Here is a 26,846-nt window from a genome sequence, read left to right as displayed (position 1 = left end):
TGTGTGTGTGTCTTTTATTATAGAGTACTTCTAACATAAATGCCACTTCAATCTACTGTCAAAAGCTTCATAAAAGCTTCATTGAACACATCTTTTGTAACTTTTGGCCCAAACAAACAAACCCATCACCAATGACAAACAGCCTCGTTGCATCCTGCAGACGCGTCGTGTAACAGCGACTGTGGTGTAGTTTCTCACTTCTTCATCTGTTTCAGGAAGTGGGGCAGTGTCACCAAAATCAGGAAACTGAGTGTTGCTATTAATACGACAGCACTAAGTGTGGTACTTGGTGAAAGCTTATGTAGTGTCAGTCGACAGAGAAACCTAAGGGACACGCTAAGGCAGCGATGCCTTAGATCTGGGGTGATTTTCAAGCCTTCGCAGCCATGGAAGAAGAAGCCTCAAGTATTGAGTCAGGTACAAGTGGCCTTTGTTCTACGAGTCGCCAGAGTCACGGTCTGTACATGTAGACAGTGAGAACGTAGATGCTTAAAGCCTGTTCATTCATCCAACAGTGTGGACCAATTTATATTATATATAATTGTTGTATTTGATTGAAATGTATCTTTATTTGTTTTTATTGTATCCGACTCGCTTTTAATTAAAATACTAATATTTCAAGCCTCTCAAATAAGGAAGCAGCCATTCTAGTTTTCCTGTGTGGTCGAACTCATAGGTTGGCCATATTTATTTATTATATAATAATTTCCCCACGGGTAAATTTGATTGGGTCAGGTCTCTGGCCCGTAAAGCTGTCTGCTCCGCCTCAGTGGGAACTGTAGTGAAGGTGAACCCTCATGTTGGGGTTCTTTCCCCGTTAGCGTGTACAGGGGTGAACTTGACCTGATTAAATACTGTAATGAGTCAAACTAAATCACGTTGACCAGTGTTGACACAGCGCAGTGTTTGCCCTGCTCCTCGCTGGCTCCGCGCTGAAATATCAAACAGATCGGACATTCATTCTCCAACCACAGTCACCTTGACATTCCACCGCCGGCAGCGGCCGTGTGGAGCCTCTCCATGGCAAACACTACCTGCTGCAGCACATAATGTGGGCGCTGTTGTATCATTAGCGTAATATTTGAGCTGATTACGGGATTATGATTAATGTCACACGGCGAAGCAAGTTTAGCAACGTTTAGGAGGAACCGATGATGAATATTTTCCAGAGTCTGACACTGTGGATATTAACTCCGCTGTGCGTTCTGCTCCCCAGCAAACGGCGGCGCTCCCGCGGAACCTGAGCTGGTGATCCTGCACGCGGCCGAGGCCCATAAATGGGCCACGTACCTGCGGGTGATCCTCATCTCGTCCCAGAAGTTCCCCAAAAGCTCCATTCTGCTGTACTCGCTCAGCCCGGAGGACCAGCTCCACGGGTACAACTTCCAGCACCTGCGGGGCTGCAGCTGCGTCGTGGTGCTGGTCAGCGGCGCCTTCGTGGACCTGCTGTGCGACCCCGAGCTGCACGCGGCGCTGCACCGGCTCCTCCACCCCCCGCGCAGGGTGGTGGCGCTGCTCTGCGGCATCGCCGAGGACGACGTGCTGGCGGACAGCTTCGAGCACTGGCACAGCTGGAGGAAGCTCTACGCCGACGACGAGCCCGTCGTCTATGTTGACACCATTTTGGAATCCTTCAGAGACCGTATGACAATTAATTCACGCTCTACTTCCTTCTATCACACTTACATGAAACTATTATTACTATTATGAGTATGAAAAAAAGGGTATAAAATATATATATATCTTTAGGATTAGTTGATGAAGTGAGGTCTTCTTAATTAACATTGGTTAAATGGAGCGGTTCGACAACGTATAGGTGCCTTTGTCGTATTTCATTTTTTATTTCCTCATAGGTGGACCTGTGGAAGCTGTGCACGAGAGCGAGCTCGCGGCCATAGAGGAGTTGCACATCGCGGATGACTCTTTTCCCGAACCTCCCGCCGAGGATGAAACGGAGGAAGCGGCGCCGGAGGAGCTGCCAGATCCAGTCCCAGAGGATGAAGAGGAGCCCGTGGCGGTGGAGGATCTGGCTCCACCAGCGCCGCTCACCTGTCTCACTGTTCAACCAGACAGAGTCCTCTGTGGGGTGAGAGCCACATAATAAACACCAGTGTTGATCTGAAGTCTCTTTATGTCTACAACTTTGATTGGAGTAAATAATTCTAATTTCTGATTATACGTGTTTCAGGGAGGAGAGACACTTTTTATCATTTTCACTCATAAATTAGAGGACCAGTCGGCACCGGAGGTGGAGTTCTCGTCTCATACCGCAGCTACGTGTACGACAAAGGTCCAGGCTGTGGTGGAGAACGACTACACCATAAGCGTTGTGGCGCCTGGTGGGTGTCTCCTGGAAGCCGTGCATATTCTGATGGTGTGAGATTCAGAGAGGTGTAGTCAGAATCTGCTTTTGTCCAGATATGCCTGCCGGAGTCGTCTCGCTCACCGTGCACACCGACTGCCTGTGTGCCGACCTGAGGCCTGTCACATATTACACCAGCATGGGAGAGGTCAGCCGATATCTTGAAAAGGCCGCCGATCCACTCAATTTCATTTGCCAGGTGAGTCGAGTGGGTTTTGAGGTTCCGGCTGCTTTAACTGTCCTTCTACTCTCATAACCTGTTTGTGTTTTCCCTTCCAGGCCTTCAATTGGACGTGTAATACAACAGAATCGCTGGACGTCATGTTGACGGACTCGCTCAAATCTAGGCTGCCTTCAGCCGGTTTTCAGCTGTTTGGAATCAGACAGATCGAAGAGGAAAACATGACCACATGTGAGTAAAGCGCTGATGTCCACATCCAGTAGGCGTGTGCCGGGTGCCCATCGGTTTACCCTCTGCCTCCAGACCAGCGGAACGAGGAGCTCCCCACACTGCTGCACTTTGCTGCTAAATACGGCCTGAAGAAGCTGACCACGGTTCTCCTGCAGTGTCCCGGCGCGCTGCAGGCCTACAGCGTGATGAACAAGAACGGAGACTACCCCAACACGCTGGCCGAGAGGAGCGGCTTCTCTGACCTCAGGCAGTTCATGGACGATTTTGTGGTGGGTGCAGGCAAAGTGTGTCACAGCGGGTCTTGTCCCGTGGAAGTTTGGTTTTCACTTTCCGTTCACCTGCGCCTGTGTTTCAATACGTCCACTGCAGGAGACAGCCGACATGCTCAAGTCTCACCTGGAGGAAACCATCAACCCCGATGAGGGCGCAGAGGTGTATGAGCACATGTCGAACACCTCTCAGGACATTATGATGAAGTATTCAGGTTGTTCAGAGGACATTTATGAGTCAATGCTGGGGATTGACCCTGAATGTGCAGGAGACCTATGTAAGATTACAACTGTTTTACTTATTGGTCATATTGGTGCTTTGAATCACAAAGCTAGTGAACTCTGGTGTTTTTATCAGATGAGGTGATGAACGCAGTAAACGAGAACCCAGAGGAAGCCATGCTCCGGACGTTTTTTCAAGGTATGTGTTTAAAAGATATTAAAATTGTGAAAATGTATATGAACAGCATAGTGTGTTAATTGTGTTGTTTTGTTCAGCCAAACCTCACAAGAATGCAGTCGGGGACAACAAGGAGCCCCTAAACTACGGGGAGGAAGAACGCGATGTGAATGGCCTGAATCACAACGAAGAGGAGGAGGATCCGTACAACCTCTGCCCAGAAGACGTCTACGACATGGTGGACGACAACAGCAGCTGTACCCCAGTAGTCCTGAACCGCCCACCGGCCCCGCTACCCAGACCCGAGTCTGAGGTGGAGCCAGACAGGGCCATGGCCTACATATCTAAAGGTATGACGCCAAATGTTCTTTTTAAAACTGATCTCCAGGCAAATGTGGCTAACTTGGTGTTTGGACAGTATTTTCAGATAAATCTGCACCAAATAAAACCTTGGAGATGGAGTATTCTGCAGGTAAAGTAAAGTTTATAATCTTTCTTCTCATACCACAAGTGAGGTTTTAAAGCTAAGAGCCTCTGCTCCCTCACAGTCCGGCCTGTGGTAGAGGCCCCGACGCCTATTTACGACCCCTACGCTGGGATGAAGACGCCAGGACAGAGGCAGCTCATATCGCTGCAGGAGAGGGTGAAAGTGGGCGAGATCACCGTGGACGAAGCCGTCCAAGAGTTCAAGGCCTGGCAGTTCGACCACGAGCGGAGGTCGAGCTCCATACGCTACCAGCAGGTACCGTAGGTCGACTCAGCGGGCTTCGCGTTCGTTCGTACGTAGTGGCCGATGAACGGAGCCAACGTTTGCCTTTGTTTTATCAGGACAATCTGAAGAAGTTACGCGAAAGCATCACCAGGCGCCACAAAGAGAGAGAGAAAACAGGAAAGGAGCTCGGTGGGATTCAGGTTTATATATTTAGTTACTGTAATAAATTTACCCCCACAACATTTTGAAAGTGGTGTCTCCCGTTAGATTATGAGATAAGCGCCCCCCTGCAGAGGAACTTCTACTGGGGCTCCAACGTGACGCTGGAGTGCGCCGTGTACGAGTCCACGTCGCGGCTGCCGGCGGCGCCGCCCGCGGCGACCCAGGTCATCCAGAGAGGCAACTGGAAGACTGGCAGCACGTCTAGCACATCCAGTAAGTGTTCAGTTGGTCCAGTTGTGGGCGCCTGGCTCCACTGCTGTCTGAGCCCTAAACAGATGATTTTCCACTGAGGATAACAGTGAGCAGAGGCCTAATGCGAGCATTCCTACAGTGATGACGTCTGGATATGTTATCAGAACATTGAATTATTCTGATGAAGCCGCAGTAGTTCTTTAGTTAAGCAATGGTGGTTTCTCTCTAAAGGGAAACCTTTCTAATTAATATATATATATATATATATATTTTTTTTTTTTTTTTTACTTTTCACAACACGCACATGACCACGTATTTGGTTTCTTAAAATGAACAGATGGCTAAACTATTTTTTAAACTGTCTATTTACAGTTTGATGAGTCAGCGCTCCAAATATCATATTTCAAAAGATTTTTTTAATACTTCATTTATGTTCGTGGTACTGTTTAATGAATTCTTCTTGTATGTATACAATAAGAGGGATGTTTGATTTACATCAGTGTGCAGTCAGAATTTAATGGTTCTGTGTTTTCGTTTACACCAGGTACTGAGAGCAACAGACTCAGCACTCACAGCACTTTTAGCTTCAGCAGCGGAACAGAGCCGGACTTTGAGGTGAACCCAAATTAACTACATGAGAATTTGAATTTTTGTTGTGCATGGAACCGTCCTACTTCCTTAACACACTTCTGTACAGCATGTCTGTTTTTACCTTCCTTTTTATGATGCACTCATTGATGACTTCAGCTGAATTATTAACCTACAGATTAATTTATGCTTCAGAGATCGATGTGCTAGCTGGTTTATAGCAGCGCCTCATGCATATGTTTCCTTCCCTTTCGTGGAATCACTACACCGTGAAAGTCTTATTTTGACAGTCTGACTGAAACCCTTTACTCATAGCACAAGGCGTTTGCAGAAGTAGAAGGAAGACTTGAATCTAAGTACATGTATCACCTTTTTTTGAAGGACACATTAGAAGGTCTCCCTCCTCCTCCTCCTCGACCTCTGCGCTCGTCTGACGCACCCGTTCTTCCTCCTCCTAGGGTTCCTCCACGGATCCCAGAAAGGTCAGTAAAGAACCAACGCCTGAGTTTACCATGTTATATACAGTGTTGCATCGACAGGTCACACGGAAGTGAAAGCATAGCGAGTGACAGAAATAAAGCTGTAGGCTAAAATATGTGTATGTGAGACAATATGTTGGAGGGGAAAGTTTGACTCACCAGTGATTCACAGAAGCATTAGGGAGGAAGTCTTATGTGCTTTGCTGATAAAAGCGATATCATTATTTCTCCCACACAGTCAGCATTTAAGAAACAAAACTTCTAAGTACAGAAGTTATACCTGCACTTAATTTCCGGAACTGTGATCACTGTGATCTGTTTCTAATTTTAAAACACCGTTCTCTATTCTCTATTTCTGATGACATTAAAATAACTGCTTCTGTTGACTGTTTGAAGCCGCTCTGAACGTCTGACACGCTGATAACAGCATATGTCGTTCCTCTTCTCATATGATGTTGCTGCACATGAAGAGTATTTTAACCATTTTCAAAGGTACTACAATATAAAGATAACAGCGCTGGAAATAGTCCCCACAGAAACACCTACTTGGCGACAGGTACTGTGCTCTTCACAGAGTGGTATTTCCACGTGTGGCTTTCATTCTTGCAAATTTGCAAAATTATACCAAGCGAGTGTTTGACGCCTGGCACGAATGCATAAACTAAAAGTGACATGAATTAAGGGGCTTAGTGTGACTTCAGGCATTTTGTTGGTTTCACGGTTAGATTTAGAGGCGTTGCATTCAAATGCTGTGATGTGACACTAGTTAGTGGATTCACTGCATGTGTCTGTTACATTCACTTGTTTCTCCCCTCCACTGCTTGAACTGGTTCCTTTTTAAAGACTGGTTTCAGTTTACTAAACCCTGGTTTCAGTTTACTAAACCCTGACTATCTTATTTTAATCTGTGTCAGCGCTGAGCTATATCTTGTGATCATTCTAACCCTAGATACCATACAGTCAATAACTTCATGATACGCTCAGTGATCTGCTCCATATAACAAGATACAAAATGCAATTATCGCGTAGTTCAAAAAGGATGTGGGAAAATGTACAATTGGTGTAAGCCAAACATCACATGCATTGTTCATTGTCTAAAAGCGCAGGCTCCAAACCAAACCACTGTAACCGCATTCAGGTTGTTAATCTGTGGGCGGAAGAGCTTACAGTAACACATGCAAAAGATAAGAGAAGTACAAGCCGTTGTCTGCAGTAAAAATAATGTGTGTTTGTATTTTGAGTTTTGGAACGTACTGTAACAGAGACACCTGCTGACTTCAGTAATGATAAGAAAACAGGCTGCAGTTACAAAAAAATGCTGCTCAACCAAATAAATAAATAAATCAGAATGCAGTGTTGTAATTGTTTGACATTGTTATTTGAAACAAAACTAAGACTGTGCTTTCATCCAACTGTAAGTGCTGTTTAAAACCATGGCATCTCCTTGTTCCTGGTTCAGTTTACAGACCCATAGCTCCATCATGTGACCTTAGGCTGCCTTTTGTCTGCAGGGTACAAGATAAGGTTCTGCAGGAGCGCTACATTTCCTGCCCTACACGGCCCCCTCCTCAAAGACCCTCCTACAGACAAACAAACTCAGCACCTCCCGTTCCTCGGCGGCGGTGATCCGTTTGTGGTCGTTTTACAGTATTGAGTTGGGAGGAGTTATGGCCCAGAGGACGCCACCATCAGGACCATCAGGATCCACTCCTGATGGTCGTTTTGCTTGGCTTTCTTTCTCTATTTTTCACCTGAGTTGCCTAATTTGTGTGTGTGTGTGTGTGTGTGTGTGTGTGTGTGTGTGTGTGTGTGTGTGTGTGTGTGTGTGTGTGTGTGTGTGTGTGCTGAGATATTTTTTATATATGTGTTATGTTTATTACTGTAAAATATATGAGTGTGGTATTCTGAACTTGTTATAATTGTAAATAATACTTTTTTTCATACCTTTAAAGTAGTTAAAGTCCTAATTCTACAGTATTTATCAGCATTTAGAACGCTTAATCATCTATGAGGTATTGCTTATATTTGTGACTGTAGCTTTAGTTTCACAGATCCAACAGTTGCTTGGTGACTGACAGTGATGATCATAATTATTACAACGTTATGCAACATTGTTTAAAGTAACAATGTTTTAGAAGCAATATTTAGGAAGTGCTTTCAGAAGGTGACTCTTTTTTATAATATCACTTAAAGTGTCATGTTGATATGTATCAATTCGAATATGTGCCTAATAAATTCAACTGAGTGTATTTCCTCTATTAACCTGAATGTCTATTTTTTTCTATGGGTCTATGGCCGTTAGTATAATTTATTACCCGCAATATCCGGCTCTGACCACTGGGTGGGGCTGTTTGTTCTGGTGAGCTTCAACGTGTCCCATGAACATACATCTCTTTTAAGTAGTTTTTTATGTGATTTAGCGCGTGTAAGTTAATCATGTAACACATGACTTCATGTTTTGAAATATAAATGAGACTGCAGCCCCATTAATATCTCTCAGCACCGACCTGTACAATTTGAGCGGTTACACGACTTCTGGTATGACCTTTCAAAGTAAAAGTATAAAAGTGAAATGTGACGTATACAAATTACATTTGCTCAAAAGACTGAACGGTCTCTTCATTCTTCAACTGACATGTGATTCTACTATAAAATAATTCTCTGTGGACGCACAGAAAGCCAAGTGTGTGCCACAACGCAGATGGTGGTGAAGCATCCTCCACCCTCACAGGCAGGTGTCAGGAGCAGGAATGGAGCCTCCTGCTGTAAGTTTACAGCCTCACAACCAGCTGTGGTGCAGCAGCATCACTGGCTTTGTTTCTGTCTTCTGACTGTATCGACAATTTAGGTATTATTTAAGGTACTAAAACTAAACCCAACTTGTCTTCGTAGATTCGTTAGATGTTTTTATTTTTGCACAATTTTTGCACATTGCCCATTTTTCACTCTTTTGTACCTCACTGCTCGTAACTTTCGTCCCACCTGGCCCCGTTCAGCCTTTATTGTGAAAGGAGCGCGTCCCGGACCCGGTGCTGGACGTGCGGCGCGGTGGCGGTGACGCAGCTGAGGCCGGTGGATGTGAAGCGCTGACAGGACGCTGAGGGAGAGCAGATCGGTGAAGTGTGTCTGCAGCAGCGGCCACAGTGGATTACCCGCACGCACAGGTACAGTTTCCGCTCCGCATCACATCACATGTGCGTCTCGATAACATTCCTCACATTTATATTGGCCTGTTTTTATGTATATGCACCTTTATTTCTCATTACTTAAAGGCACCTTACGTCTGACTTTATAGTGATGTATTATGCAAAAAAACCGCTGACCTGATGTATTTTTTATAAGTCTCCCGGCACTTTAATGGCAGACCCGCAGACTTTATTCACGCGTGGGACTTTGTATGGGCCAGTTTGGATTCTGCGCCTCAGCACACGGGCGCTCTGGCTTTGGGACAGTTGCTGCAGCAGCGGCAGATCCATACTGTGCGTGCCGCACCGTGGAGCTGAAAGCCCAGGAGGAGCCCTGAATACTCAGGCGAGGCGTGTAAAAGCTTCCCGACAGCTGCGGCTCAGCGCGTCCTGCGTCTCTTCCTGTGCGTCGGCGAGGCTGCGCTATTAGTCGCTGCGCGTGAGCAACGGGCTGCTCCACATGCGCTCAATGTGACATCAGGACCACTCTCTTAATGGAATGCACATCATGCGGCACTGAGGTGTTGGGGGTATTTATGAAGTAGTATTTTACTGTAAATCTTAGCACAGTGTTGTGAGATGTGATTAAACGGTGCGAACGCCTGCGAGCGTCCGTCAGCTAATTTACAGCTGATTGACGTTACTCTGGACTCCCCGTGTCTCACGTCAACGCGCAGCTGCACAAAACGCTGCGTTCCGCTCCGACGACCAGGTCCGTCTGACGCCTCGTAATGAGCAACTGTCTTCGCAGCACAAGTGTGGACTTACGGTGGGGACGCACGCGCGGCAGCCAGTCAGTCTAGAAATGCGTGTTGTCATAACGTCCATGTGAGCTTCGCACGTGCCGTGGTGCTAGATGCCCCTAAGTCACGTACAGTAGTGGCTGTGGGCTCCTCCTCTGTTCTGTCAATCAACTCACTGCATCACTGCAAACGTTTGCTCCTGTTTCCATTCATAATTTCACTACAATAAAGTCACCGGTTCCTTTTTTGGCCCCGGGAGCCTGTACACGACAGTACACGACTATGGTAAAATATTAACCTCAACGCAAATAACTCGGCAAAGTCTATTGAGGGACAAAGCTGCACCGGCCGATTTGGCCCAAACGACACGTGTCACATTTTACGGCGTCGCCCTTTTATCCGGCAGGAACACGAGGCCTCATTAGTGCATTAGACATTTACTTAAGCTTGTGTCCACTGTGTTCACTGGCCAGTTTTTCAGGTTCACGGGCGCGTTCGTGTCAGCAGCTCTGGGCCGATCACAGCCACAGGAGGCTCCCAGGTTCACCTCCATCCGCCGGGAACATGGAAATCTGTGTAAATAAAACCCGAGAATCCTGCAGCATCGCTTTGGTTTCATGGTTCAGCCGTGACCGAGCAGGCTGGGGAGGGGGCCCGCCGGCCCGAACCCAGCGCAGCTGTTAAAATTTCATGAGGCTCTTCCAGAGTCAAGTTGCACGGATCCCGAGGATCTGAGAGGAAGGAGCGGCGGATGCGTCAATCTGCAAACTGAATTTCAAAGATTTCCCCAAATCCGGCCGGCCTCCGGGTCACAGCTCTGTTTTTCCAACCGCTCCGTGTTTGTGGACCACATTTAGACACGTACTACCTCATATTTACAGTGTCCACATGGAACCACCACCTGTTGGTTCTGTTAGCTCCTGTTAGCTGCAGCAGCCTGCTGCTTTGGATCAGGCCCGGATGTGTCAGCCAGACACCGGGTTTCTGCTTTCAGTCCATGTTAATGTTACAACATGTTGCTTGGCAACCCGCTCCTGTCGCTCTCCGTTGTCTCCCCTCATTGGCCGCCGTTGGTAAAGTGCCCGATGAGGTGAAGTGTTGTGTTGTTCAAGGCCCCCGTGACACAAAGGCGCTCACTGATCCTCGACGCATGTAAACAAGGTTGTGGAAATGCAATTTAGACCTTGGCGACAGGTCCCGCCCGTCTCCTCTCATATATGTCGCTGATGGAAAATGATGACATCATCGTTTTTTCCAAATCACTCACTGCTAAATGTAATAAAATGGAAAATTGAATCTGGCGTTTGCAGTGTCAGCGACAGTAGACAGACAACGAGGGGACGGAGGCTCCCGAACGCTGGATCATCGCACCGTTGTCCGTATTCGCGCCCGGCCGCCGCATCCCACGCCTCAATTATCGCGCCGTCCTGTCAGGGAGCTATATCGGGCTTCCAGCGCGTCAGAGTCAAAACATCCTGCCGAGACGAGCAGAGGCTTTCAGCACCCCCTCAAAGAATCATGTGAATTATCATCGCTCACCTAATGCGCTGTGATCTGAGCCAGGAGGAATTTCTCGTGAACAGCTGAGCCCGTTGTCCAGTGATGAGCAACACGTTTAGTCATGGGCCTAAATTAAAAGCCACTGTGTTATAAATATGTCATTACACATTTTGGTTGTTGTGGAGGAGTTATCTGGGAGTTATGACTTTCGCGACTTGGAGTCTTTGTAGTTCGGATGCATCTGCTCCTCTGAAGCCCGGGAGGCGTTTCACACTATAAGCAGCTGCAGCTCCCTCCGGACCTTCACATGTGCCGGTGGAGTGTTGCCCGTCCACGTGGAGCATCCAGCGGCCTTTGTTTCCAGACATTGAAGAAGCTCGACTACGACCGCGAGAGCTGTGGTTTGAGATCGTTCACAGCGGCGTCCGTCCGACCTGTCGGCAGCGTGGGAGCTACATACATTTCCTTTTATGCTGCACTTGTTTGAAATGAATAGCTCGGTGGAGGAATGTGTAGAATCCCAGGCTGCCGTCCAGCGTGGAAGCTGTTTATGGAAGCGAGTGGGGGAGGGGGGGGGGTCGCTTCTCCATGAGGAGGATAAGCCGCTGCTCCCGAGCCCTCTTCCCTTTCGAGCCTTGTTTGGAGGTGTTCGACCCGCGGCGCTGGACAGCTTCTCCTCTCGCCGCCGTCTGTTGACAAAGCACGAGTGGAAGCGTTGCGTAACGGGCCCTCGGCTCCGCTCCGCTCCGCTCCGTTCGGCTCCTCGCGCCCGAGCGCGATGAGAGCTCTTCTGTGTCCGCGCGGCCACTTCGAAGGCGGCTTCAGACTGAGAGTGGAGCTCATCGTGGTTCTGCCCGGTACCACCGGGCCTTTGTTCAGCTTCCAGACAAGGCCGACAGTCTGACTCAGATGCTGTAGGCTGTATTTAAAATGATGAAATTCGTTCATAGCATGTTAAAAACTGCTGCGGAGAGGAGTAGATTTCCACATTAACATCAGTCAGCAGTGGCCTCTGCAGTGGTTCATGATGTGGAGCAGGTGTTATGCCCAGTTGAGTGCGGTGTCTGGATCCCGTCTCGCCCCCGGCGCCTTTCAGGGCAGGGAAACATTTCATAGCAGCAGCGCCAGTTGCTGAGTGGGTGACACGTTCCCGGGTGGCATGTGGTGACAGCTCCATCTGGACACGCCTGTTGTCAAAAACAAACAGACCCCCTGCTGTGCATAGCAGGGGCCAAGGGCATCGCCGGGGGCAGGGGAGCTTCAGGGACGGCACCCAAACCGCCCCGTGGGCTTCGTGAAGTAGGTAATGGAACGAGTGCTTCCTCATTTGGGAGGAAACGCAACCCAGAACGTTAGCGTGCACCGTCGACGGTGCAACGAGCATTAGGGCGCCGCTCGTTCTGGACGGACGGATCAGCTCCGCTCCCAGGCGTCGCTTCCTAAAAAGGCCAGAGGTGATCCCTGCTGGTGTTTATACAGGGAACCCAACGCTCCAAGCTGCTATTTTCCCATCCTCTATCACACGAGAGAGGCTCCGAAGCCTCCGCTTCGCTCTTCCCAGGTTCATCCGAGGACGCGGCGGCAGCGGAGCGGGGACCGGTAAAAGCGCCACTGTAAATGGTGTGAGGAGTGAGATCACGGATGCACGGGGCCTCCGGGACGCAGGGGGTCAGGAAGCCGGTGATTGTATTAAGGAGGGATGGAACATAAATACGCAGCTCAGCTCCAGGACTGGGAGATGTTTTAAAAGGCTTGTACTTTGGTTCCCCCGTGGGACCAGTTTGGAGTCGCTCCCAGTTTCCCTCATCCATTTAAGCCTATTTGTGGAGGTTTCCAGCAGCAACATCAGTCCCCGGCCTGTTCCGCAGGCCGGCTTATTTTCCGCCGGGCGTAAACACGCGGTCTCACGCGACTCTGAATGCAGCTGACGTTGTACAGTATGTTACATTCTGAAAGGATCTTTCTAGTAATTCATGTTTTTCCATCCATAACAATTGACTTGGAAATACTCTTGATCTGCAGTTGTTTGTACACAGGAGTGAGTGTTTGAGCGGCTTCGCAGTGTGCGTGTGTGTCTGGACTCAATTAGCCCCTTTCTCTGCCTTTTTAATGGGGACGTCTCCTAAATCAGTGGTCCAGACTGGGCGCACTGGGAGGCCTCCGCAGTGATGGAAAGCGTTTCCGAGCTGCTTTTCTGGTGGCCTTGGTTTTGCTCACGCCCCTTCTTATTGTCTTTAAAGGGGACTAGTGGAAAAGGTTGAATACGTATCATTGGTAGTCGAACCAAACATCCCCCTGAACCCAAATCTTCAAAGCAACGCTTGCTTTTATTGGAATAAAGTGTCTGATCACTGAGGACAACAACCTGACTGACGTCTTCTACTGAATGTAAATAGATATAACACTAATAAGGATTAACAGACTGTTAATCCTAGACTGAGACCCGTTCACCACCTTCCGGTCCGGCTGCTCTGTCTCTCCTTTCAGTGTGTAACCCAACCATGTGTGTACAGTACCGCCACCATTTCATTAGCTGCTCGTGGTCCCCATCAGAGCTTTCAGTGTCCCACTTTACTCACAGCAGCCAAACCAGGTACTTCAGTCAAGTGACCCATATGTGAAGCATCGCTGCCGTCTTATTAGTAAAATTCAATTTGCCCGTCATTAGCGAGCACTGCCCTGGTTCCAGGCTTCCACGGCTAATATGAGCCCTGGAGTGAGATTCAACTGGGAAAGCACAGTGTATATCAGCAAGTCTACTGTGTTGCTAATTCTGCCTCGTAGTTTTTATTTAGCAGCACTAAATCACACGAGTTGTTCATTTCCCGGACTGTCCAGTGTTATTGGAGGGTTTTTGTCTTTCAGGCCTGTCCAGCAGGGGGCAGTGTGAGACCAAGCTCCGCTCCCAGTAAGCCATCTCTCTCCCAGTTTATCGAGTCAGTGGAGGTTTTTTGAATATGAGACTATGCAAATGAAGCACAAATTAAAAACATAAGTAAAACCAAATTTTATGTGAATCTCTGTAAGACACACACACACAAACGTTTTCTACATGTTGTGTTGTAGACCGAGGTCCGAGGTCGGTCTGCGCTGTCAAGATCACGCCTCTGTCTACCATGAAAGGCTCCCCTGACCTGATTCCTTCTGCAGGTGACGCACCCCTTCATCTAATTAATATTTAAGCACCTACAACTGTGGGACACCTAACACCCACAAAGGAAAGTTAGAAGGAGGCCTCTGAAACTCACTTTTTAACGAGACAGAACACACAACCCGAGCTCCGGCCGTCTTGTGAGTTCGGTCATGAACGTGAGACCGGCGCGGCATGAATGACGAGGGTCTCACCTGGACTGTTCTCAGATCTGGACCCCAGCAGAGTGTGCAAAGGGAAGGGAGTGGTGACTCTGAGGGCCACGCTCGTCCACATAGACGACGAGGGCCGCATCACCGAGGAGCCCAGCGTCGCCCCGGCAACAAGTAAGTCAGCGGCAACAGCACCTCCGCGGGACGGTCCCAGTTGTGAGGCCGCTCCTGGAATGTGAAGCGCTCTTGCGTTTGACTCTCAGGGTTTTGTTTTGATTTCACGACCATAAAACGCGGCCCGTTTGGAAGTGTGTGCACAGCTTCGGAGTCGTGATGAAGCGCGATGCCTCATCATTTCACACACGCTTGAAAGAGGCCTTTTGTTGCAGCCTGCCCACGCTGAACTTTGGAGCCGGGACCTCGACTGTGGGCTTGTTTGTTGTTTGGAGCCCAGTGGAACTGGACTGGAGGCCGGCCAGCACGTTGGGGAAGATGCTTTAATTGTTGTAGAGTCTGAACATAAAGGCCATTAGAACAAACGGCCTTTGCAGCTCGCTGAATGGGCTCTTTGTTCTAATAGCGAAGTTCAGAGATTGTGGGAGAATCTGTTTTCTCCCTCTTTCCTCAGGATGTTAACAGCGCTGTGCACGAAAGCCGCCGTGGAAGCTTTCACGCCCTGTGGAAAGAAATGAAGATTTATATGGTCAACAATTAGATGTTGTGCTTTGCCATTCAAGGCCTATATGTTTCACTGTCGCCCTCTGTGCCTGCCAAACTCAGTGTTCTGGACTCTTCTCAGGCGGCTGGACGGGCCAGATTAATGGAGACGGCTCCGGAGCAGAACCGGCCGAGGGCGGCAGCAGCATCACAGCTGATTTACCTCCTGTAAACAGCGCTCGGTGCCAGGTACGTTTATGTCCGCTCCATTTAACGCAGTGTCTGCTCTCTTTACAGTTAGGGGCTGTGTAAACCCTTTTTTTTGTAGATTGTTTGATTTGTCAGATTTCTAAAACATACGATGAAATACGAATTTTGTGTATTTGTCCATTTCAGGCCAATCCATCAGCGCACCAGGCCGTCCTCTCCACGGACCTTCAGGACCGTGCCGCGTCCACCTACGGCTCTGCTTACCCGTGCACTAGCACAGTCAACCCCACCATCGTGCTGCTGCAGCACAGCCGAGGTGAGGCGACGGCTCGCGAACGCATCGCCATGACTCGCGGCTGCGAGTTAGCGGCGGCCGTGCTCCATCAGCCTCGCTTTGAACCGCCGCTTCCACGCGATTGCTTCACGGCTCGGTCGGATTTCACTGTGTTGCCCTTGTCTGTTTGTTTCTCACAGCAGAGCAGCAAAAGCATCTTTCTCATTTGGAAGGTATGCACTGGGTTCACCTTTCGTTTGTCTGCTTAGACTCGTGCGTCTGTCAGCATCACAGACGCAGCCAAATGTTAAATGTCATGAAATGGATGAGCCACGTTTTATGCAGCAGTGGGTTAAAACTCATTTAGAAGCTTTTAAACTTTTAAATTTATGTATAATTTCAAAAAAACATATATTCATAAACATAAATTCATATTGGAATTTATTTGCAAATATTGTTAAGCAATTCAGTCCAATACTTAGTACCAGCGTGGCCTTCACACCCGATTCCTCACTGAACCTTGTCTTCTTATCTTTAGTAAAGTGCTGTAAACCTTTTGTGTGTTTTCTTTCATTTTATTTTACAGACCCAACCCCAGAAAGGGACAAAGGTCCCGATCCGTGGAGAGACTCAGTCAGTCCTGTCAGTGATATGGATGGGAAAAGGCTGCGACTATCGTTTCACTCCCCGATCCTCAGTCCAATCAACAGACCCATTGTGCCTGTACGGGTGAGCGGCTGCCGTCACGTAAAGAATAAACTACTCGCTGTTTAATATGAAGCCTTAGCCTAGGATTTGTATTAATAAAACACAGCTGCATTACTTATAATTGTATCACACTGATTTACAGTCAGATGGATCACAGACGCTTTATTGAATGTGGCCGTTGTGTATTTTATTGGTTCCAGCTGTGCTTGACAAGCCAGGCTGTCACAATCAGAACCTCAGCCTCACCGCAAAGTCGAAATACACCACAACTGATTGTGTGGGAATCTGGTGCGCTTATTCATTAAACATATCTATATCTTCATTTCAGAACACTGAGAAGCCCAAAGAGTGGTATAAGACAATGTTCAAGCAGATACACAAGCTACCTGGTAAGATTATGATCATCTCCCCTCTGCGTATGTTTATGTGTACGGCTCTGGGTGTTTGTCAGGTCACGCTGTGCTCTGTCTCTCCACCGCTGTGCTCAGAGCCAGTAGAGGAGAACCCTTACCGCCCCACCTACATATTCCCCGAGAACTATGAGGTGAAACCAAAAGGTATCCGACGGCAGTAGCTCCCCTATCGCTGTCCTTCCTGATCTGCCCCCAGCGGCGCCACCCTGGGCCCTTTCAAATACTTTAGCTGCATTTGATCGGCCTGACCTCATCACAGTCCAAAAAGAAGAAGTATTTGAAAGGATTTAAACTTCTTTTCCTCTCCGTGCATCAGAGCAACTAACTAGATTAACATCGATGTGCATTCCAAGTTATGTGCAAATCTAACATTTCCTAAAACAAACCTGCTACAGTAGTGTGATCTAGACTCAACCATATTAATATAATGTGCAGCTCAGTTCTGCGTATGAATGCACAAAACCTTGTAGTGTTGCTTTTTTGTAACAGCTTGTTCGCAGTTTCTTCACTCTGTTAACCGTCTAATTTTAATTCTGTAGTAATAACTTGGGTGCAGTGCGGGGCTTTGGCCACTAGGGGCTGCTGCAACCCTGCGTTGAGGCTGTGAAGTGGGGGCGTCTGGGTCGAGGCTGTGCAGAACCTTCCCACTGTTTGCTGGACGCTACAAACCGAACCAGTGACAGATAGTTTCAGGTTTTAGGCTCGGGTTCGGTTCATGGTTTTGGTTTTAGATTAGCAGGGTTTTTTAGTTGCCTGATTCATCAGTTGGGTTTCTCAGAATCTGCGGATCCCAATAACTTCCATGTGTTGCTGTGAATTTTATGGCTCTGTAAACGGCCTATCAGTAAATATGGTTTATGCAGAGGTTGTTGTGAATGTGGTGGCTGTGCTGTTTTGGCTTCACGATGCATTACTTATTCAGAGCCTTGATGCTGTTTGTGAGCCGTTTTTAGCTCAGTAATGCTTCCTGTAATGTGCTTTGATTCGATGAACCTCTTGCTTTACTCTAAAGAAGGTGTGAAGCAACGGGAACTCAGCGTTTTAATGCCTTGTGAATTATTTAGCAGTGTGCTATATAGACAGGTGATAAAACTCTATCAATAGGCTTTTGATTGACCGTTTTTCTCCTTTTTAGATGATGGTCTCACCCCCTTTGGTTACTTGGAAGATGGTGAGTTTAGCGATTGGGTTTTGTTACAGATAAGCCATAAAATACACTGTATTATACTACAAACTTCACTATCTCACTTACATTTTAAGTGTTGCATTAAAGCTGTTATCTGTGTTGACATTACTGTGACATGTTCCAGTGAAAACAGTCCCACGCTCAAAAAGCGATGCTGAAGTCAGCTCCAGGGGCCGGTCCATGCCTGTGCCAACACGCTCGTCGTCCCTCAAACCCTCTGCCAAAAGGTCAGTGTGCTCCACTCCTCCTGTGTTCACAGTGCTTAACACCAAGAAGGGCTGTATGTTCTGTTGGTGGGCCTAAAAAAGGATCATCTGACCAGAGAAAGGTGCAGAAGACATATTGAGGACTAAGGCTCCTGCTACAGTAGCTCTGTTTATCTGTGTTCAGTTCAATGATCTTGGATGCTTATGTGAACTGTTGTGCGATAAGATGACTGTATTTCAGCCCTTCGGTAAGGACTAATTTATGGCAGAATGTAAAACATTTTGCAGGAAGTCCTGCACCAGGTCCAATCTTATTTAACTGATTAAATTAGTGATTAGGCTCAACTGTGAATTGAATTTTCTGTCATATGCTCATTACAGGAAGAGGGGGGAAGACTGAGAGAGCGAGAGGCAGTGATAGAGAGAGAGGACAGGGAGAGGGAGAAGAGAGAGAGCGAGAGAGAGAGAGCGAGAGAGAGAGAGAGAGAGAGAGAGAGAGCAATAGAGAGAGACAGTGAAAGGGGGTAGAGAGAGAGAGAGAGAGGGCAGGGATAATGAGTGTACGTCATGTCTGAATTAAAAAAACATCTTAGCCTATACCGGTTGCCATGGAGACTACTTGATAAGGATTGGCTCTCCTCCATCCCACACCCCACCCCTTGCTGACACCCATTGCTCTACAGGAACGAGTGGGAGCCCCCAGATAAAAAGGTAGATACCAGGAAGTACCGCGCCGAGCCCAAGAGCATCTTCGAGTACGAGCCGGGGAAATCGTCGGTGCTGAAGCTGGAGAGAACGGTACGCCAGCCGCCCGCCCGCCCGCCTGTCTCTCGCTCGCTCTCTCTCTCTCTCTCTCTCCCTCCCTCCCTCTCTCTTTCTATGTGCGTATCGTGTGAGCTGTCACGCACTCCACGCACCAGCCACCCCACCCACACACTTCCACCGCGTCTGAGCAGCTTCACCAATAACGTGTGTGTGGCCCGATTCGCCATGTGCACCACATTCCTAAAGCGTGTCCTGTTGCGGTGACAGACGAACCTGCTCGGCAGCGGGGGGGTATCACTTACAAGGATAACCATTGTCTTCCTGTCTTCAGCGTAAGGTTGTTGGGCTGAATCTGCTCAGTGTGAGCGGATCTGAGCGAAGACACAAAAATGGATTCTGTGCTCGCTACCTTACCTTCATTTAAAGCCTTAGCAGGTTCTGCAGAGTCGGCATTATTCAGTGTCCTTGAGGATTGTCACCTCTTGAGAATGAGCTTTACTGTGTCAAATGGAGCACTGGAAGCTGGGTCCTTTATACTGTTTTCATATAGAACAGGGCACAAGGTTGTGTATTATTGTGATTAGTTAAATGCTGTGGGTAATTGTGTAATTTTTATTTCACCAAACAGAAGCTGTTGGCCAAGATCCCAGACAGAACAAATAGACTCATTAGAGTTTGCTCCAGTTCACCCTGAGACCAATGTAAAACAATGAGCTGTAGTTTTATAATTACAAACTCAGTTATTATGGGTCAGTGTCCCTGTTGCTGCTCGTTCACTCCGTTACCTCCTGAAGTTGGGCTGAATCAACCGAGCGCTGCTGGGAAGTAGGCGTCAGGTTTTATTACCTCAAAAGATGAAGCAACTGATTGAACAGAATCCATCCTATTCATAAAACGGGTCATTGAAGACATGTTTGTCATCATCAATATTTGTCTTGTCAATATTTGACGCACAGCTGGATTTCACTCCCAGCGCCCACTGTTGATCACTGCTGTGATGAGGTGGAAGCGTTGGCTCAGCCAGCGGAGTCTAACAGCTTCATCACCTCGGCATGTATTTTCTGTGCTGTCTGAACTGTCTTCTCTTTGTTTCTCTCCTCCTCCTCTCGTGGCCGTGGCCCTAGACTCGGGACGTAAGCCCCGAAGATGTAGATTTAGAGAATGAGCCGTGGTATAGATTCTTTTCAGAGATGGAGTTTGACAAATCGGTAAGTGGTCCGCTGTCTCCAACCTGACAGTGTGTTGCATTCTATTGCATGTTCAAATAATCCCTGAACAAACTGTTTCTTCCTTCAGTTTTTGATCCCCTCTCACATTAAATGTGCTACTGAATAATTTTCTATTCATTTGATGCTGCTCTTTAAAGTCACACGATGCATGTCTAAGATGTTTTTGTTTCTCCTGAACTAAGTTTACTACCATGTGTCCCGCCAGTGTGAAACAATGAGACCTCCTTTATGCATCTTTATGTTTTTTATAATTGTTCAGGGTGTGTGTAAACCATCCTGCCTGTGGTAGCTTATTCTTTTCTGAGCACTTAGCCCAGTATGTGTAGCTATTGTCGTTGCCCATTATCACCTCATCCCACTTAAAAGGTTTTTCATCCCTGCTCGTGTCTAAAACAATCAGCTGAGTTCTATTTCTGCCCCCTTCGCTATTGTCCCTCAGCTGTTTGTTTACGCGTGCGACGCAGAGTCAGCCGCCTCCTGACTTCATCTGTGGCTTTTACTCGTCTCATTAGCTCATTGATCGTTATCAATAGTCCGGTGGTAGCATAAATCCCACCAAAACGAACCTATTCGATTGGCACAAAGCAGCTGTAGCAGCACACATGCTCTTGCGTTACTCATGAGAAACCCTTGTGGTGATTCTGATCCCGACTGGAAAACGTATCACGAGTCCTGACACCACGACTGGGTGATTCATTCAGAAGCCTCTCCTGTCACTCGGGGGGGGGGGGGGGGGGCTGCAGCCCAGTCGGCGTTAGGCTCCAGGGTAATCCCAGCCCCCTCGTCGCCCGGTAGTTTTCCCGGCATGTCTGAAGGGACGCATGCAGCAGCAGGATAGGGTGTCATGACGCATCCATGCCTCTGGGCCTTAGCTGGCACCAGACAAGTGTGGCACCCGTCGCCCACAAGCTGATGTCCGTCCTCCCGCTCCGTGTCACTCGGAGCCACACCCCGGCTCATACGAGGTGGCACCGCCGCCTGAGCTCATATCCCAGCAGCCGCAGGGTCTCCTGCCGCATGCGTGCATGTGTGCGGGAGCTTTAGCGGTGGAGACGACTGACTCCGTCTCATGGCAGCGCGGATGTTTGCCAGATGAGCCCGGCTCGATGACGGGCTCCTGTTTAATGTCAAAGTCACTTCTAAAGCCGCACCTGGTATGTGCAGCATGTGACCTTAAGGCTCAGCCAGACAGACTGGCTCATTGAGGTTTGATTGGCACACTGGTACTTACTCGGCATTAGGTGGAGGCGAGATATGGCTCGGCTGTCTGCGAAATAGCCGGTGCTCAGGGTTGAAGTGGAGAGCCCGGTCTTCAGTTAACGCTCGTTCTTATTAATAACCCACAGAATGGAGGAATACTTGTACCAGTGAAGTACTGTAATAATATGATTGAAATTATACTTTATGTGACTGTTTGGTCCTGTCCTGAGTAGCATCTGTGTGTTACAATAGTAACAGGTTTTCATATTGAATATTATTCTTATATTGTCAACTATCAGTGTCTCCATCTCTTGAGCATATGCTGTTACTCAATCCATCCTTCCACCACCTGACGTGCTGTATTCCAGAGGGGGCCACTCTTTAACCCCCTCAGATCAACGCGCTTTCATATTTGACCTCCGATACACACTTAACCTTTACATTTAAGCATTTAGTTTAGCATTGGGACGAGGGTCGAGCACGGCTATAACAGGCAGTGGGGGTGAGGCGGGTGGGACTGTTTGTTTTCATGAGGACACATCAACACAAATAAGGTTCTGGAAAGAATGGGATTCGTGTTACCACGACCTACTCACGATGGCTATTTTGAAAATGAAAGCGGCACACGGGAGCCGGCGCTGCGAGTGGCCGGGGCCACCTGTTAGGAAACATGCAAATTCTGCAGAAACCCTTGTCATCGGCGTCTCCGCGACTCACCAACGAGACCGGTTTCAGCGTTTGTCTCACAGGTTTCACAAACCAGATGTAGAATCCGTGTAACGTGAGGGTAAAGAGTGTAGAATCTGTTTAAAATCATCTTTGTGAAGAACCAGATTGAGACCCCCCCGCTCCTGATAAGCCCCTCTCGCTTGTTTCCTGTTTACTTTCCACTCAGGCTGTGTGTGTGTGTGGAAGCTCGACCCGGAGGTGTCAGAGGACACTTTCTTCAGCCTCACCGCACGAAACAAAGACGAGCCGCAGATTATTCCCTGACGCTCGCCCGTTCTCCAAGCAGGAGACGTGGAACATTTGGACTTATAAATAGATCGGACCAAGCAAACGCTGTGCTCTTATGAAGACTGGAATTTATTCTGAAAGGTTATTAGTGATCACCCTGCCTGGCAACTGAGCGGAGAGGCCGCCGTGGCGAATGGGCCGCGGGGCTGCTCCTTGTCTGGTCATGCTGCAGGCGCTGGAGGCCGGGGGCCGCGCCGGTTGGGATGGAGATTGTGCAATCGTATTTGCAAACAAACACTCGCGCTCCGATTCGTAGTGCTCGGCTATTTTTGCCCGTGGTGACGTCCGGCGGGCGGGAAGCAGCAGAAACAGCGGGCTAAAATTAGCCGGGCCCGTTCGAACTGCCGGCGCGACCGCACTGGATGTTTTTTTAGGGATCACTCCTCCTAAATACTCTAACAACCACCTTCACGCTCCCAGTCCATGTATGTTTGATTCTTTGTCTTTAATAAGCGCCATAGCATCTTTACTTTGACTCTAACCATATGTTTTGAGATGACCCGTGCGTGTGTGTGTGTGTGTGTGTGTGTGTGTGTGTGTGTGTGTGTGTGTGTGTGTGTGTGCGCGTGCGTGCGTGCGTGTGTGTGTAATTCGGCCTGCGTGCACCACCAGCTGGTTAATTGTGCCTCGGTCTGGTCCAGTGGTAATGAGAGTGACTCAATACCAGACAATGGAGTGGGCTTCAGTGGGAGGCAGCAGTCCATTGGCTGAGCCTGTGACAGCCCCCCTCCCCGCATGGGCGCCCCTGACCGATGCACGCCCACCGCCCCACCCCTTCCACTCTCCACTCTGCCGCTTGGTTTCCCCACCAACCCGCACGCGGGCCAAAACACACGCTGCCTCCTCCGCGCCAAGCCCCGTCCACGGCAGCTGAGAGCCCCGCGGTGACCGAGACAGGAACCCAGAGCGGCGAGCGCGCAGCCGAGAGGAAGCCGAGGCCGAGTGGGACCACAGCGGACGCTCCTGCTTGTGTTCTAGCTGGAGGAGACCTTCCTGTGGATCTATCAATGACTTCTTTGTTTGGTTTGTTGCAGAGTGCCCCCTCTTTCAGCCCCCTGGAAACAGCCTCGGACCTGCAGCATTAGTAAGTTCACATCCCGCTTTGCTGTTTAGATCCTTGCGCTTTAAACCCTGCTTATGCCTTTAAATATGCTGGTGCTTATTTGTGTCATGTTATGAGGATAAATGTCAGTGGGAGATTTCTCCACCCTGTGGAGCTCGCCCGCCTACAGCTGACGGGACTCCTGCTTCCTGAAGAGATCCTATTAGAAAGGACCAGCGCTGGCAGAGCAGCGTGTGTTCCGTCTCTGCATTTCGCGGTGTTTTGAGGGGTTCGGGCGGTCGCGGCGCGGAGTCGCGGCTGCTACGTGTTGACTTATTTAAGCACAGGATCCTGGATGTCACTGTGACGGAGGCTCAGCCAGCTGCTCCCTAACTTAAAAACCGTTATGTCTGAGTGGATGGCAAACTAGGATCAGCAGCCAGATTGTGATAGATGATGTCTCATATTTAAACTGAGCCTGCTTTGTTTCTCTTTGGTGAAATGAAAGTTTCCCTTTTGGTTTATTTGATCAAATTCAGGGTATTGAGGACTGTGACGAATGCCTCGTGCTGTGGTCCAGGGGAAACAAAGCTCTCTCCAGTTTTCTCCTAAGACATTTCCGTCTGTTACACTCATTATGTCGTCTTGATGGAGTATTCGAACAGATCCACCATCTAATCCACTTGTGTGTTGCTCATGTTGTTCGGAAGCAGTTCTTTATGAACGGTTGTGAACTTCACCCAGGCCATAAACTGACTTCCTTCAAAGGGACATATGTTTTGGACCGGATGTTATTTTCCTTTGGGGTCTCTTTGAAAGTCGAGACATTTTCATTCCTGTAAAGACTGTTATGGTGTGTGTGTGTGTGTGTGTGTGTGTGTGTGTGTGTGTGTGTGTGTGTGTGTGTGTGTGTGTGTGTGTGTGTGTGTGTGTGTGTGTGTGTGTTATAATTATATAACTATGACAACATATATTATTTAGTCGTGTAGTTAAATTAACAATTCATTAGTTGACTGGCAATAACCAAATCATTGCTTCTGTCTCCCTCACTGTGGAGTTCACCAGAACCTTCTCCAGACATCTTAAATCTCCTGCGCTGTAGATTTCCTGTATGGCATTTATGTGAATTCTTGTAAGTAACCTAGAACCAAAATGACTTTAATAGCCCTGTGCAGTCTGCAGTGAACATTCTCCCAAGAGTTATGAAAGAGCTTCTTGTTGAGGCAGTGAACAGGAGGAGCAATGTGTCCATACATACATGTTGGGATTTAATTTCACCTGGATGACACCGGAGCCTCTGGCAGTTAAACCCACTAGTAGGACGCACATGGGCAGTAGGTGAAAGCAGAGTGAACCCCAGGCTTTTACAGGTGCACGGCAGAACCTGATGCACCATGTGGGAATGTTCTGGGAATATTTATAGACACCTGTCATGTCGGTCTCCCTGGAATGCCAAGGTACGGGTATGAGGCAGTAGCTCCTCAACGCCAGCCCTGCAGTCTGTCTCATGGTTGGCTTTTTCTGTTCCTGATTACTCTCTCTCTCCGTCTGTGGAGACAGGCGTTACCTCAAGATACGTCTAATAGGAACCATATGACAGCTCATCCTCCAATTTGTGGGCCTCTGTTTGTCATAGAAACACATGCTTCCTCTAAACGGCTTACCCTCCGTGTCCCCCTCATCTCCGTCCAGCTCCTCGAGCAAGTCTGGACACAACGAGGTGGAGAAGGACAGGGCATCGTCCTCGAGCGAGCCCGCCGCTCCAGAATGCGACCGCCATGTTTACAAGAGTGTCCTGGAGGGCGGGGACATTCCCTTACAAGGTCTACGGGCCCTGAACAAGCGCCACGGCAGCTCCTCCTCCTCTAAAGGTAGGACGCGTGACCGGTAGCAGCGCCGGTGTGTGTGTGTGTGTGTGTGTGTGTGTGTGTGTGTGTGTGTGTGTGTGTGTGTGTGTGTGTGTGTGTGTGTGTGTGTGTGTGTGTGTGTGTGTTTGTGTGTGTGTGTGTGTTAGGACTGTGACAGTGCAGTGGGTCATTAAAGACCTCTCTTGCTGAGACAGAACCAATTGGTTGCATACACTGTACTGATGCTGGACCAGACAAGGATACACGCGTTTCCATCTTTCTGTTGAAGTGCCCACATTTCTTTGCTCCCAGACTTCACAGCATTGGCCAGTCAACTTGTAGCATCCATTTCCACTGCAGCTTTTGATTTATCAGTGCCGTCATTAATGTTTTCATAAGATGTGCACCGGCTATCTGCATGGGAAAACTCACAGAGGCAGCGAGCTCGGCCCCGCTGAGTCGATGGAAGCTAACCTTGGGGGGATTTTTCCCCCCTCTTGCTCCAGTTGTGCACTGCCAGTCTCTAGGCAGACTTAGGGCAAGACTCCAGAGCGTTCCAGCGCCAGGGTGAGAGGGGATAAACGAGGAGGGACGCGGGAGATCAACAAAGCGTTGCTCTTTACAACCCGGCCAGACAAGGGGAGATAAACAGGAGGGACACGGAGGGTGGGCAGGCATGAGGAAGTCAGCTGTCAATGTGGGGTCAGGCACTGGAATGCCTGTGCACATGGTCGGGAGGAGAAATGCTGGGGGAGGAGATGGGAAAATACAAGGAGCGGAAAGGAAGGGGCCGTCTGTCATATGTCAAGAAACACGACGCATGTGACTTCAAGGGAGGTGGAAATGCGTTAAAAGGGTTCATCCGACTCCTGCTCGAGGCACCACCTCGATCCCTAGCGCCGCTTACTGTCCGCCGCGCACACGGTAACGCGTAAACAAGCCCAAAGAAATGAGGCCGCGCTGCGGGCCAAGCATTTCATCATGTGCTTCTGTCTTGTGCCCGAGAAATCCAAAAATGTCCTCAATAAACGCGGTGTCTAAAGAACCGAGCCTCCTCGGGGGGGGGGGGGGGTTCAGTGGCCGCGAGGTTAACGCTTTCCTCGCCTGCTTCCTCTGTGAGCGTTCCCGCGGCAGATACGCGTGTGACAGATGGGACGCGAGCGTCTCCCGGCGAAGCGTCAAAGTGCCTGTGTCATTTCCCCGTTTCCATCTGTTCGTCCGACTGCCTGCGCATCGGAGCCAGGAGCTGACAGGGTTCCTCAAGAGAGAGAGAGAGAGTCATATTTTATTTGTCAGGTTGAGTCAGGATACGCTTTATTTACGGCCGTTCAGGGGAACGGTATACTGGGAGCAGTGCCCCCCGGGCCCATTAATCACCGGAGCCGCACGTCTGAGGTAGACGAGGTTTAAACGGCACATGTTGAGCCTGGGTATAAATATAAAACCATCAGCGTCACCAAGCATTTCATGGCATATTGCTGTTCACTCCATGTTTTCCTGGTTCTGTTGCTGCTTTTTATGAGGCGCTCTTCCAGGACCCATGTTGTTATAATGACAGTCATCAGTTACTTGATGCTCAGGGCATCAGGTCTGCTTCCTCTCCTCATCTACTAGAACTTGGTCTTTACCGTTAGAAACGTGCCTGACTCAGTTTTAGCCTGTGTGTGTGTGTGTGTGTGTGTGTGTGTGTGTGTGTGTGTGTGAACCTGTGACCATTGTAATCTA

At 48.8% G+C, this 26,846-nt stretch overlaps 2 protein-coding genes across 15 annotated transcripts in view; both read left to right on the top strand.

Annotated features, from left to right (window-relative positions):
- The first annotated feature begins 219 nt into the window (after positions 1-219).
- pik3ap1 (phosphoinositide-3-kinase adaptor protein 1) lies at positions 220-7,898 on the top strand. Its single transcript, XM_029127584.3, has 17 exons — positions 220-417; positions 1,217-1,642; positions 1,854-2,086; positions 2,189-2,339; positions 2,419-2,561; positions 2,642-2,774; positions 2,847-3,043; positions 3,144-3,321; positions 3,402-3,464; positions 3,542-3,793; positions 3,862-3,915; positions 3,992-4,185; positions 4,272-4,344; positions 4,423-4,590; positions 5,114-5,184; positions 5,539-5,639; positions 7,148-7,898. The coding sequence occupies exons 1-17, from the start codon at positions 387-389 to the stop codon at positions 7,260-7,262; spliced, it is 2,583 nt and encodes an 860-aa protein (XP_028983417.1). The 5' UTR covers positions 220-386; the 3' UTR covers positions 7,263-7,898.
- A 777-nt stretch (positions 7,899-8,675) lies between these two features.
- LOC114870501 (sorbin and SH3 domain-containing protein 1) overlaps positions 8,676-26,846 on the top strand; it is a 28,281-nt gene continuing 10,110 nt past the window's right edge. For 2 of the 14 annotated variants that reach the window (XM_029175187.3, XM_029175176.3), the window contains exons 1-16: positions 8,680-8,800; positions 13,930-13,972; positions 14,131-14,214; positions 14,425-14,541; positions 15,167-15,273; positions 15,421-15,550; positions 15,709-15,741; positions 16,095-16,237; positions 16,545-16,605; positions 16,705-16,773; positions 17,765-17,800; positions 17,940-18,042; positions 18,705-18,819; positions 19,911-19,994; positions 23,267-23,316; positions 24,967-25,145. In XM_029175187.3, the coding sequence (XP_029031020.1) occupies positions 14,181-14,214; positions 14,425-14,541; positions 15,167-15,273; positions 15,421-15,550; positions 15,709-15,741; positions 16,095-16,237; positions 16,545-16,605; positions 16,705-16,773; positions 17,765-17,800; positions 17,940-18,042; positions 18,705-18,819; positions 19,911-19,994; positions 23,267-23,316; positions 24,967-25,145 (1,261 nt within the window). In that variant the 5' untranslated portion in view covers positions 8,680-8,800; positions 13,930-13,972; positions 14,131-14,180. Of the gene's footprint in view, positions 8,801-13,929; positions 14,001-14,130; positions 14,215-14,424; positions 14,542-15,166; positions 15,274-15,420; positions 15,551-15,708; positions 15,742-16,094; positions 16,238-16,544; positions 16,606-16,704; positions 16,774-17,764; positions 17,801-17,939; positions 18,043-18,704; positions 18,820-19,910; positions 19,995-23,266; positions 23,317-24,966; positions 25,146-26,846 lie in introns of those variants that run through there. The other 12 variants (XM_029175189.3, XM_029175188.3, XR_003788347.3 and 9 more) reach the window with 11 other exon arrangements.

This window comes from Betta splendens, chromosome 15 (assembly GCF_900634795.4).
Source record: "Betta splendens chromosome 15, fBetSpl5.4, whole genome shotgun sequence".
Taxonomy (NCBI): domain Eukaryota; kingdom Metazoa; phylum Chordata; class Actinopteri; order Anabantiformes; family Osphronemidae; genus Betta; species Betta splendens.
This window is presented reverse-complemented; position numbering and strand designations above follow the sequence as displayed.